The 13,146-nt window shown below is 45.5% G+C and overlaps 1 protein-coding gene across 5 annotated transcripts in view; it reads left to right on the plus strand.

The window, feature by feature from the left end:
- Window positions 1-1,771: 1,771 nt before the first annotated feature.
- The window catches only part of NVL (nuclear VCP like), a 99,838-nt gene continuing 88,463 nt past the window's right edge, over window positions 1,772-13,146 (plus strand). For all 5 annotated transcript variants that reach the window (XM_028111646.1, XM_028111647.1, XM_088017215.1 and 2 more), the window contains exons 1-5: window positions 1,772-1,879; window positions 6,139-6,212; window positions 7,889-7,941; window positions 8,024-8,123; window positions 12,169-12,226. In XM_028111646.1, the coding sequence (XP_027967447.1) occupies window positions 1,823-1,879; window positions 6,139-6,212; window positions 7,889-7,941; window positions 8,024-8,123; window positions 12,169-12,226 (342 nt within the window). In that variant the 5' untranslated portion in view covers window positions 1,772-1,822. The remainder of the gene's footprint in view (window positions 1,880-6,138; window positions 6,213-7,888; window positions 7,942-8,023; window positions 8,124-12,168; window positions 12,227-13,146) is intronic.

A 13,146-nucleotide genomic window follows, 5' to 3' on the forward strand; every position in this document is an offset into this window, starting at 1 on the left:
TTTTGCTCTTCCCAAGATTCAGGACAGGGCAGGGTCTGAAACAGGTAAGCACTCAATAAACCTGTGCTGAATATTCAGTGGGTGGAGATTTTAACAAAGGGAAATACCGGGAAAGGCCAAACCCGAGATGGCTAGCTAGGATTCTAGAGAAGTCAGACTGGCCGGGAAGGGCATCGGAGACAAGAGGAAATATCAGTGAAATCCAAGCGCTATGTTTAAGTATTACCTTCTGGTAGAGCTGGACGCCTCCTCCAAGCAGGAATCTTGTTTCTTCCCCGCTGAACCAGTGTCTGCGACATAGCAGCCCTTCAGGACTGACCCAGTAAATGCAGTGAAGAAGTAGGAGATGAAGCTGGAGCCAAGTCAACCAAAGTTTTGAATATCAGAGTGAGAATCTATATTAAGTGTACGGATAAGAACTATTGAAAAGAGCAGTGATGTGATCTGAACTCTGAGGGAAAAACAAGCCTGTGGTATCCTTGATGTGGTTTTGGGATATAGGTGAGCTTTGGCGAGGTGAGGTCCGGAGCCAACAGCCAAGAATAAGACTTCTTAGGTGTAAAAAGGTGATTTTATTAAAGCCCGGGGACAGGACCCATGGGCAGAAAGAGCTGCTGCCCCAGGGTTGTGACGGGTGACCAATTATATACTTGGGAGTTGGGGGAGGTAAGTAAGAAAAAGGGAGGTTTCAAAAGGATTTTTGTATGTTAAAGACTCACAGGATACCCGAGGCCTTGCCATTGTCAAGTTAAGGTTGTTTTTTCCTCTGGCGAGGCATTAAGAAGAAGACAGTCGAGAGTTTCCTGGAGGAATGTCACACTTGTCCCACCCTGGGACCGGGGGCGAGGGGGGGGAGGAGTTTGCAGGGTGTCGCCTTGAGCTTTGTGCTCAGCCAGCCTTCTGCTCCCTCATCATCCTGAGTTATGTGCTAACATCTCACAGCTTCTAAATCCACCTTCTCCGCCCCTCCAACCTTAATAAACACCGTTGTCATAAGCCAAATAAAACCTCAAACGGGAATCTTGAAAACCGCGAGGAACCAAGCACGTACACAGAAACGGAAGCCGGCAGCTCTGGGCGTGTGTTAACGTTAACTATCCCTTTGTGCCTTCTCAACTGCATAATAAAACCTCACTTGCAAATACGGACGTTTACCAAAATCCTGGGCAGCTTCTAGGTCTAGCTGTAATCCTGCCCTGGACCTGCTCGACAAACCGCGGCGGAAAATGGGCGGAAAATCGCGCAAGATGACCAGCTTTCCCAACGCGGCGGACGCCGGGGTCACCTGCGCGCACCTGCCGGCCCAGCCCGGCGCCCAGGTGGGGCCTCCCTGCCCAGCTGGGTGGCGCCGAGTTTCTCCCCGACTTCATCGTCCCAGGCGTCTCTAGGTTGGGGGTTCGTTAAGATTCGGACGAGACTCGTGTTGCACGGCGCAGGGTGTGGGTGGAGCCCGACCCAGGAACCCAGGCGGAGCGGCGACCCCGGGAAGGTCTTCGCAGCCGGCCAGCGCGCGCACGCGTGTCTGCACAGCGAGAACAATAAAGTTGAGCGTGTTCAAAAGGGGTCCTTGTCATCCGGGGCCCGCTGGACAAGCCTGCAAAGTAAGACTCCCATAAAGTCCTGGGAGTCTGGTGCTGGCAGATGTCGTTGTTCTCGGGGGCGTTTTCCACACTCGCGGTGGGACAGCGCCGGGGGACGGCGCGGATCGCGGGCGGGCGGGCGCAGGCGGGGCGGCCGGCCCGGCGATCGCCGCGGGCAGCCCTGCGAGGACCCCGGCCCCCCTGGAGCCTGCGGCCAGGCTGCGGCCGCCCTGACGCGCGCGATGAAGCCCAGACCCGCGGGGTTCGTGGACAACAGGCTGAAGCAGCGAGTCGTGCAGGTAAATATTGTGCGCAGCCCTTTCTCGGCGGCTCCCAGGCCAGCGTGGACCAGCCGCCCGCCGCGGCCCGGGACCTGGGCGGTGCGCGGGCCGCCCCTCTGCCGTGGCGGGTATGCCCGGAGCCGGGGTCCAGGCAGGTGCGGCCCCGGAGGAGCCGGGACAGGGGCGAGTGCAGCCTGAGAAGAGCCGGGGTCCGGGCGTGTGCAGCCCCGGAGGAGCCGGGACAGGGGCGAGTGCAGCCTGAGAAGAGCCGGGGTCCGGGCGGGTGCAGCCCCGGAGGAGCCGGGACAGGGGCGAGTGCAGCCTGAGAAGAGCCGGGGTCCGGGCGGGTGCAGCCCCGGAGGAGCCGGGAGGGGGGCGGGTGCAGCCTGAGAAGAGCCGGGGTCCGGGCGGGTGCAGCCCGGGAGGAGCCGGGACAGGGGCGAGTGCAGCCTGAGAAGAGCCGGGGTCCGGGCGGGTGCAGCCCCGGAGGAGCCGGGAGGGGGGCGGGTGCAGCCTGAGAAGAGCCGGTGTCCGGGCGGGTGCAGCCCCCGAGGAGCGGGGAGTGGGGGCGGGTGCTTGGCCTGGATCTGACAACGTAATAGGCTTTTTGCCCGAGGGTTTTTCATTTTTATACCCATCTGTTGAAAGCGGTGTGTGGTAAATGTTTTGCAGTGGCACAGTCTGCAAGCAGTCTTAGGAGGAGGAAGAGATTTCTCCTCGCTGCTTCTGGGAGCTATATTTTCTCTTTTTCTTTTACTTTGCCAGTGCTGTAGTCTCCTTTTTGGATGGGTCTTTTCCTGCCAAACCTCTAAGGAAGTGTTGGAAGTGTCCCGAACTCCCGTGCTGTTCCTCTATCCTCATACTCCTCTCACCTGCCTCCTAGGTGGTCTCGTCCAGTGTAAAACCTTTAAACAGTCTATATGCTACCTACACAGTCACTAAAGTTACTATAAATATAAAATTCAGTATATGTGACTATATAAACATAAATTCAATGAGAATATATATTGACTTTATTTTTTATTTTTTTAAGATTTTATTTATTTGAGAAAGAGAGCATGAGTTGGGGGGGCAGAGGGAGAGGGGCAAGCAGAGTCTCTGCTGAGCAGGACCCTGGGATCATGACCCGAGCCAAAGGCAGACACTTAACCCACTGAGCAGACACTTAACCATCTGAGCCACTCAGGTGTCCCTATATATTCACGTTAAATACCATCTGTATATTCCAAGACTCACGTGTCCAGTGTGGATTTCATCTTGAATGTCCGGCTGCCTACTGGACATTTCCTCTTGAGTATCTGATGGGTATCTCCCACAACATGTCCATACTGAATATTTTTTTTTAAAGATTTTATTTATTTTGAGAGAGAGAGAGAGCACATGAGAGGGGGGAGGGTCAGAGGGAGAAGCAGACTCCCCGCTGGGCAGGGAGCCCGGTGCGGGACTTGATCCTGGGACTCCAGGATCATGACCTGAGCCAAAGGCAGTCGCTCAACCAACTGAGCCACCCAGGCGTCCCCATACTGAATATTTTGATACTCCTACAAACCTGTCCTTTCTCGGGGTTCTCTGTTTCATTAAATGACACTACCATCCATCCAGTTGTCAGAGCCAAAAACCTTAACAATCATTACTACTCCTTTGTTTTGCTTTCTGTAAGCAATTAATCAGCAATTTATCTGGCTTTACCGTCAAAATATACTCCAAACCCAGGTACTCCTTTCTGACTATGCCTCCATCATAGCCCAAACCACTTTGATCTCTCTGCTTCTACTTCTACCTAAGGTCTGTTCTTCCCAGGGCAACCAGGGAGGTTATTTTATTTTTACTTATTTATTTTTTTTAAGATTTTTTATTTATTTATTCATGAGAGACAGAGAGAGGGAGAAAGGCAGAGGGAGAAGCAGGCTCCCAAGGAGCAGGGAGCCCGATGCGGGCCTGATCCCAGGACTCCGGGATCATGACCTGAGCCGGAGGCAGACGCTTGTCAACCATCTGAGCCACCCAGGCGCCCTCAGGGAGGTTCTTTTAAAGGGAGCTTGGCAGGGCCCTGCTCAGAAAACCCCTTTGGTGGAGTCCCAGAATATCTAGAGAAAAACCCATCGTAAAGAGACCGACATAGTCTGGCCCCTGTCTACTTTTTCGTCCTGTTTCCTTCCTTTTTTTTTTTTTTTAAGATTTTATTTATTTGAAAGTGAGAGAGAGAGAATAAGCAGGGGAAGGGGCAGAAGGAGAGACAGCAGCCTCCCCACACTGAGCAGGGAGCCCGACGCAGGGACTCAATCCCAGGACCCTGAGATCATGACCTGAGCTGAAGGCAGACCCTTAACCAACTGAGCCACCCAGGCGCCCCTCCTGTTTCCTTCTGCTGTCCCCCTTGCTTTCACCACACTGACCTCAGGCAGGCCAAGCACAGGACCGTCGCTCCCCAGCCCACAGCTGGCTCTGGATATTCCCACCACTAGCTCCTTTACTTCATTCAACAGGTGCTTCAGTAGTGATTCCTAAGGGCTGAATCCAGTGGCCCTTTGCAGCTCTTCACCATTTGACATTATCTGTTTTTCTCTATTGCTTTTGCTTTGGCTCATTATGAAAATGATAATAGAAGGGACAGAAGGGCATAAAAGAAAAGAAAGCATTCTTTCATCTTCATTTCTGTAGGGGTAACCACGCCGAGTTCCTATTTTACCTTAAAATTTTGTATGCGTGTACGCACTTATATATATATATATATATATATATATACACACAAACAGGCTCATCTGCATCTATTCTACTGCTTGTTTTTTTCACTTATTGGTATATTTTAGGGCTTTTCCCACAAGTAGTACATTTGTCGACTTTTAACTAGCATATCATTTATTGCTACATAACAGACCACCCCCAAATGTAGCAGATTAAAGTGGTTATATTTCTGCTGCCATCAAGGAACTGTTTGACTTGTAGCGGATATGAGATGTATACAAATATGTCTAATTCAGAATTAACTGTAGTAAATGACAGCATGCTCTAGGAATCCAGAGAAGGGGAAGATTCGCTAGAACAGTTTGCTTTGGATACCTGGTCTCTTGGCACTGGGGCATTTATGCCGAGACCATTATCCTGCATTAGGGACTCTTGAGAAGAAACTGCTGTCTGAAGTCAGGCATGCCTTGACTGGATGACCAGCAAGCCTTCAACCATGGAAGTTGGTAGACGTTCTGGGTTTGAAATCTGGCCCTATAATTTTCGTGCTGCCAAGTAAGTAAGTAGCCTTTTAAAGTCTCTTGAGAGGTGGGGAAACCGACATCCCTCGTGGGACTGTGCATGCTGCTAGAAGAACGTGTCAGAGGCCCTGCAGCAGGTGCATGGAGCCCTCAGTTTCTCGAGAGTGTTTCATGGTGCCTCCAGGCCAAGGAGTACCTACTGGGTCTGTTTATTAAGTAGTTAGGTTTAAGCTGCTTCCTGATTATTTAATCCAAATAACTTAGTAGCTTTTTGAAAAAATGATATATAAAAATTGAAGGAAAATTAATATAGTTGGTTTCATTCTTTTTTTTTTTTTTTGACACAGAGAGAGAGAGTGAGCAGGGGGAGCAAGAGAGGGAAAAGCAGGCTCCCCGCTGAGCAGGGAGCCCGACGCGGGGCTTGATCCCAGGACCCTGGGATTGTGACCTGAGCCTAAGGCAGACGCTTAACCAACTGAGCCACCTAGGCGCCCCAGTTGGTTTCATTCTTAAATAATCACACGAACGAATGGGGTTTGTGTGCCCGTTGTGTCAGATTAACGCTGACCCTCTCATTTCCTGTTCCATATTAAATTTTTCAAGGGATTTACTTAATGGTAACTGCTGAAAACCCAGTTTTGCAAAGATCTGACATCATCAAGAGGTGATTTAATATGGGTTGGTTGGATTTAATATGGAACCATGAATTGTCTCAGGCTGGAAGTTCCTGCAGTGATGGACAGGTGGCAAATATTATATTGCTCCCTCCGATGTAAATAGCCCTTCATGCCCTTGTGAGCTTAGTGCTTTGTTCTGGCGTATTTGGGAATTTAGGATATAATAAGCCCTCACTTACTACCTTATAGCTACTCTAGTTATTGTTACTGTGCTGTTATAGTGATTGGTAATGTTAATTAAATTCTCTGATTCCAGGCTTGATAATTATGTAGTGATTTTTTTATGTTTCTGATATACTTAATAATGTTTACATTAAAGTATAACATGTTTGAATAGCTCAGTCTCTGATTAAAATCACTGAGTGTTGAATGTTTATCATGTTTTCTGTTTTAGTACCTCACCAGCAACAAATGTGGCAAATACGTGGACATTGGAGTCTTAGCATCTGATTTACAAAGAATGTACAGGTAAAGAGATGTAATCTCTAGATTCTTGCCTTTATTTTTAGTCTCCATCCTGCCCAGATTTCCAATGGATATTAATCGCTGCTGACATTCATTCACTAGTGCATAAGTTTAGAATTCAGTTTACTGAAGACTTATCAATTACCTGTTATATGCAAGGCGTTGTCCTTGTTACTAAGGGGAATGGCTGCTTCCCTTTCAGTACCTTACAGTCTGATCAGGAGTATGGCCTCTTTTCCTGTCTCATTAAAGAATTAAAACCGTCAGGCATGATCTCCCTGAGCTTCCTGGCTACCTCGAAATGTCTCCAGGCTTCCCCCTACAGATTTAGTTTTTCTCTTGTGCTCTAACACCACCTTTCCTAATACCTCAATCCATGAATTATCACCACTTTGTGTATATCAGAGTCTCTGTTTTTTTCTTCGTATACTAGTTTGCTAGGACTGCCATAAAAAAGTACCAGAGGCGGGGGAGCTTAAACAACAGAAGTGTAAGGCTTCCCAGTTGTGGAGGCAGGAAGTCAGCAATCGATCAAGGCACTGGCAGGGTTGATTTCTCCTGAGGTCTCTCCTTGGCTTGCGGGTGGCTCTCTTCTCCCTGTGTCCTCACGTGGTCTTTCCTCCATGCGTCTGTCTGTATCCTAATCTCTTACTCATATTTTTTTTAAGATTTTATTTTTTTTAATTTTATTTATTCATTTGCGAGAGAGACAGAGAGAGCACAAGCAGGGGGAGAGGCAGAGGGAGAGGGAGAAGCAGACTCCCTGCTGAGCAGGGAGCCCGATGCGGGACTCGATCCCAGGACTCTGGGATCATGACCTGAGCCAAAGGCAGACGCTTAACCGTCTGAGCCACCCAGGCGCCCTAAGATTTTATTTTTAAGTAATCTCTGCACCCAGTGTGGGGCTCAAATCCACAACCCTGAAATGAGTCGCGTGCTCCACCAACTGAGCCATCCAGGCGCCCCTCTTACTCTTAGAGAAACACCAGTTGTATTGGATTACTTTGCTTCAGTGCTCTGTCCTGTGGGCCCACTAGGATCGCCACCTGCCCTTTGGATCTGAGGAGGAGACAGTGCCACTCCCTGGACCTGGGCCCCCTGCACCCAAGGTGGTGGCAGCAGCCCTCCCATCTCACTCATCCCTTTCCTTGAAGGGTCAAGCCTATCCACAGCTGATGGCCCATCCTGTAGAATCCCAGAACTCCAGCAGCATTCCTTCACTTCATCCTTCCTGTCTCTTCTAGTACAAGCTGCCAGTGTTTCTGATGCTGTAACCCCATCTCTAATCAAGAAAAATTTACGGGGTCCCTGGGTGGCTCAGTTGTTAAGCGTCTGCCTTTGGCTCAGGTCATGATCTCAGCTCAGGGTCCTGGGATTGAGCCCCGCATCAGGCTCCCTGCTCTGCGGGGAGTCTGCTTCTTCTCCCTCTTCCCCTTCCTCCCTGCTCATGCTCTCTCACTCTCGCTTCTCTTTCTCAAATAAATAAATAAAATCTTTAAAAAAAATTTACAGTACTGAAAATGTAAACTCAGAAGTTGCTTGCAAATAAGTTTATGGTCAGGGTGAATACAGTGACATACTTATGTACTCGTGCAAATTAATGTGATCAATTTAGATTGAGTTTAATGGTAAAATGTTGGTGGAGACCACTGTACTAAGATTCTTGTTATGTTTTTCAGTGTAGACTATGGTCGAAGAAAAAGAAATGCTTTTAGGATTCAGGTAGAAAAAGGTGAGTTTTTTAGTGTTAGAGCTGAATTATTCATGAAGTTAAAGAGTTGTTTTAGCTCATGACATTTTTCTTTTTGTTTCAGTATTTAACATAATCAGTAGTGAGAAAGAACTTAAGGATCTAACAGATTTAGAAGATGAACATCTGGCAAAAAGAGCAAGACAAGGTGAAGAGGATAATGAGTAAGGATTACAAAAAAGGGGGTGTTTTTCTTTTTTTTTTTAAGATTTTATATATTTATTTGACAGAGACACAGCGAGAGAGGGAACACAAGCAGGGGGAGTGGGAGAGGGAGAAGCAGGCTTCCCGCGGAGCAGGGAGCCTGATGCGGGGCTCGATCCCAGGACCCTGGGATCATGACCTGAGCCGAAGGCAGACGTTTAACGACTGAGCCACCCAGGTGCCCCAAGGGGGTGTTTTTCTTAACCATGGACGAAATCACATTACATTCCTATTTGTAAAATTTTCAGTGGCTCTTCATCACCATCAGGCCGCGTGTAATACTTACCTAACGTCTCCAGACCTTTGCTTCAGGCCTGCTGAATGCTCACAGTTGCCTAAAGAGGACACATTCTTGTGCCTTTGTATGAGTGGCTCTCTGTAGCCAGTGTTAATTTCCCCGCCATGACCTCCCACCCAGCCTTCAAGAGGCCACGTCAGTGCCTTTGTTGGGCTTTCTTTTTTTTAAAGATTTTATTTATTTATTTGACAGAGACACAGCAAGAGAGGGAACACAAGCAGGGGGAGTGGGAGAGGGAGAAGCAGGCTTCCCACCGAGCAGGGAGCCTGATGCGGGGCTCGATCCCAGGACCCTGGGATCATGACCTGAGTCGAAGGCAGACGCTTAACAACTAAGCCACCAGGCGCCCCTGTTGGACTTTTCTTAGATGCCTTTCTGCATGTTTCCTTAACCCCTGGTTACAGATGTTTGTTATGATGCTTGTCATAAGGTGTTGAGATTGTTACATGTGTGTATCTGCAAAAGACCCGTCTTGTTATCTTTGTTTTTCTCTGACCTGATACAGTGCCTGGTATGTAAAAAAAGTATCATCAACCAGTTTTGTCTTTTAAGAAATAATATTGAGGGTTTTTATCATGAATGGGTATTACATTTGTCAAATGCTTCTTATGCACTTAATGAAAGATTTCATTGTGGTTTTCTCCCTTTGTTCTATTAATTTGGTGAATTACATTGATTTTTTGAGTGTTAAGCCAGTCTTGCATCCTGGAATACACCCTGCTTGGTCCTGATGTATTATCTTATCCTTCTTAGATATTGTAAAATCCTGTTTCCTATTTTTTTTGGTACATGGTTATGTCCGTATTCATATTGATCTGAATTTTTTTCTTTTTTGCAGGATCTTCTTCAGGTTTTGGTATTAGGGTTATACTGGCTTCATAATAATTAGTTCGTAAAAGGTTTTTTGTCTGTATTTGACGAAAAAGTTAGTGTAATGTTACCGTTACTTCTTTCTTTCTTTTTATTTATTTATTTTTTATTTTTTATTTTTTTTAAAGATTTTATTTATTTAATTGACAGAGAGAGAGGGAATACAAGCAGGGGAAGTAGGAGAGGGAGAAGCAGGCTTCCCGCCAAGCAGGGAGAAGCAGGCATCCCGCCGAGCAGGGAGCCCGATGCAGGGCTCGATCCCAGGACCCTGGGATCATGACCTGAGCCGAAGGCAGACGCTTAACCATCTGAGCCATCCAGGTGCCCCCGTTACTTCTTTTTTAAATAGTTTGCTAGAATTCACCTAGAATTCATCTTGGCTCAGAGGCTTCTTTTTGGAGAGGATTTGGATAACCGTCAATTTTGCTAGATCTAGGGCTCTTCCTATTTTCTTTTTCTTCTTTTATTGGTATTGTTAAATTGTACTTTTAAAGGAACGTGTCCATTTCAGCTAAGGTGTGGAATTCGTTGGCATAAAGTTTTCAAGATATCCTCTCATTTTCCTTTTAATGTCTGTAGGATCTGTGTTGGTAGCTCCTTTTCACTTTGCTGCCTTTTCATGTGGATTTACCATCATTTTCTTAACTAGTTGTGTATTCGTGGACATTTGGTTGTTTCCAGTTTTGCTCTATCGTATGTGCAATAAATAATCCTTTAGCACACATGTATGTTTATATACATTTCTTTGTTTTTTTAATGTTAAATTCCTGAAGTGGTGTTTTTGGGGTTAGAGGACTATTTTTGAGATTTCTGGTACATTTGGAGTTGTCCTCCAAACAAAGCTGCCTGGGTTCATACTCCCAGCAGCTTTGTATAAAGAGTTCATTTCTCTGCACCCTTGAGGTCCTAGTAAGTACTATTCTTTAATCTTTGCCAGTTTCATGGGCAAAAATTGATTTTTTTTTAAAATCAAATAACTTTATTTAGTTATTGAGAGAGAGAGAGAATGATAGAATATGAGAGGGAGGAGGGTCAAAGGGAGACGCAGACTCCCTGCTGAGTAGGGAGCCCGATGCGGGACTCGATCCTGGGATTCCAGGATCATGACTTGAGCCCAAGGCAGTCGCTTAACCAACTGAGCCACCCAGGCTCCCCTTAATATGTTTTTATTTGTAGTTTTTTGATAACTAGTGAGTTTAAATATTTGACTGTTTCATGTTTCCTCAGTTAGTTGCTTGCTTATGGGTTTTGTCTTTTCTTTGAGAGGTATTTGAATTTTCCATATTAGTTGTCAGATTCCTTTGTATAAAATAGCATCTCCTTTTATATGTATTATAGACTGTTCCATTTTGCCATTTGCCTTTTAGTTTTGTTTAAAGTGTCTTGTTTTTTTGAGAGAGAGAGAGACACAGCGAGGGAGGGGACACAAGCAGGGGGAGTGGCAGAGGGAGAAGCAGGCTTCCCGCTGAGCAGGGAGCCGGAAGCGGGGCTCAAACCCAGGACCCTGGGATCATGACCTGAGCTGAAGGCAGATGCTTAACGACTGAGCCACCCAGGCGCCCCTTAAAGTGTCTTTTGATTAGAGAAGTTCTGCATTTGTACCTAGTCAGATCTGTCAGTCTTTTCCTTTATGATTGATGTGGATGTGCTTAGAAAGACCTATCACCGGAGTATATGGGATAATTGCCTATACTTTTTCTTTGTTTGTTTATAGCATTACCTTTAACTCTTTAATCCATTTGTAATTAACTTTGTAGGGTGTGACTCAGAGGGCAGAATGGGTTTTTCCCCAAATAATTGAATAATCTACCTTCTTCACATTGATTAGAAATGCCCAAACTGGGGTGCCTGGGTGGCTCAAACGGTTAAGCGGCTGCTTTCAGCTTAGGTCATGATCCCAGGGTCCTGGGATTCGAGCCCTGCATTGGGCTCCCTGCTCAGCGGAGCGCCTGCTCCCTCTCCCTCTGCCTGTTGTTCTGCTTACTTGTGCTCTCGCTCTATTTCTGTTAAATAAATAAATAAAAATCTTAAAAAAAAATGCCCAAACTTATATTAATGGAATTTAATGAATAACAAAAGAATTCATGTCTTAATTATAAAGGTGGGTCATAACATTCATATAAACCTTTTTACTCAGGAAGAGTCCTTTTCTTATTTAATTATTTTCTAAAGACATTTTATTAAATAGTAGCAGGGTCCTATAGTTACTTGAAGCTATTCAGTATCAACTGTGGGTTATGATGAACTGAGACTGCATTCTCAGTTTGTAGTTATTAGGATTTATGCCTGTTCCTCGCTGTATGATATGAAAACCTCTTTGTACCTTCATTTCTCATGGACAGACTTGGGAAAACTGTACCTGGTCACGTGGCTGGGTCATGTGGAATTTGTCAATTTGTTACACGGTTACTTAATTATGGCCTGCTGGAATATATCCTTTTTTTGGGCATCTGATATTCCTAATGAGACCCTTGGGTCTGATAGGAATTTGCATTTCACTTTTATTTATTGCTAGCATTAAGATAACCACAGTTTATTAATCATTTATTATGTACTCTAAGGACTTGGTGAGCTTCTCTTGAATCCTCTAATAACCCAGTAAGGTGGACATTATTTATTCTTACTCTTTATAGATAGGGAAGCTGATCCTCACAGAGATTAAGTAGAAGCTAGAAACCAGCAGTGTTGTATTTTGAATCCAGATTTCTCTTAACTCCAGAGCCTGGACCTTTAACCACCATAATATTTTGCCTTAGTATATTTTTTGTTTAGGATAGTAATTTTTTAGGATGTGGGAGAAAAGTCTTTAAAATGTTTCTTTCCCTCTTCTTACTGAGGTTTACTGAAAGCTATTCAGATGATGATTCAAATATGGAAGACTACCCAGATACACAGGTAAGCCAGACATTTAATGGACCAACTTTGATTTTTTTTTTTAAATTATTATGAACCCTCCTTAAAAAAATCAATGTGGAATAGAATCAGAGACTTTGAACATCTCCATCAATAAGTAATTAAATACTTCCTGTGTATAGTGTTGAAGAAATCTCTGGATGGCTATCTTTTCAGTATTTGTGTTTATAGCCTATTTCATAGGGAAAAAAGGGAAGAGAGTGGCCAGAAATAAGGGCACATGGGAAGAGAAAGGGGAATTAACAATAAAAATTGAGAAAAGGATACATTTTCTACCAAAGGGCTGGCATTGCCAAGAAGTAGGTTTCAATTAAAGGGAAATGTAGAAATAATATACTAGATGATTTTTCTTTTAAAGATTTTATTTATTTGAGAGAGAGAGGATGAGAGAGCACTAGAGGGGGGAGGGTCAGAGGGAGAAGCAGACTCCCCACTGAGTAGGGAGCCCGATGTGGGACTCGATCCCGGGACTCCAGGATCATGACCTGAGCTGAGCCCAAGGCAGTCGCTTAACCAACTGAGCCACCCAGGCGCCCCTGCTAGATGATTTGTAACTTACTCTATTTTTTCCCCAATGGTGTAATTCAGTTTTTTTAATTTATTAACAAAGTCAGGATGATAACGAGTTATTCTGATCCAGTATTGACTTGATGGGCTAGTAGTGACTCTCCTTGACAACCAGCTCATTTTTATACCTGTTCTGTTGTACTTTGTAAAAGCGAGCTTACTTACTTGGTTTTATTTAACTTCCATGTATGAATTGGTGCATTAACTTAAGGTGAAGGGGGGACATTGTTTATGAACAGTAAATGTTTGATGAAGCGTCTTATTGTGGACCCCGGTGTTTTCCGGCTGAAATGCTGTGAGAGAAACTGTGGGAAGTGCCAATGTACTGGTAACCA

The sequence above is a fragment of the Eumetopias jubatus genome, unplaced genomic scaffold, assembly GCF_037043125.1.
Source record: "Eumetopias jubatus isolate StellerSeaLion01/CBP00866 unplaced genomic scaffold, mEumJub1_p1.0 scaffold_12, whole genome shotgun sequence".
Lineage (NCBI taxonomy): Eukaryota > Metazoa > Chordata > Mammalia > Carnivora > Otariidae > Eumetopias > Eumetopias jubatus.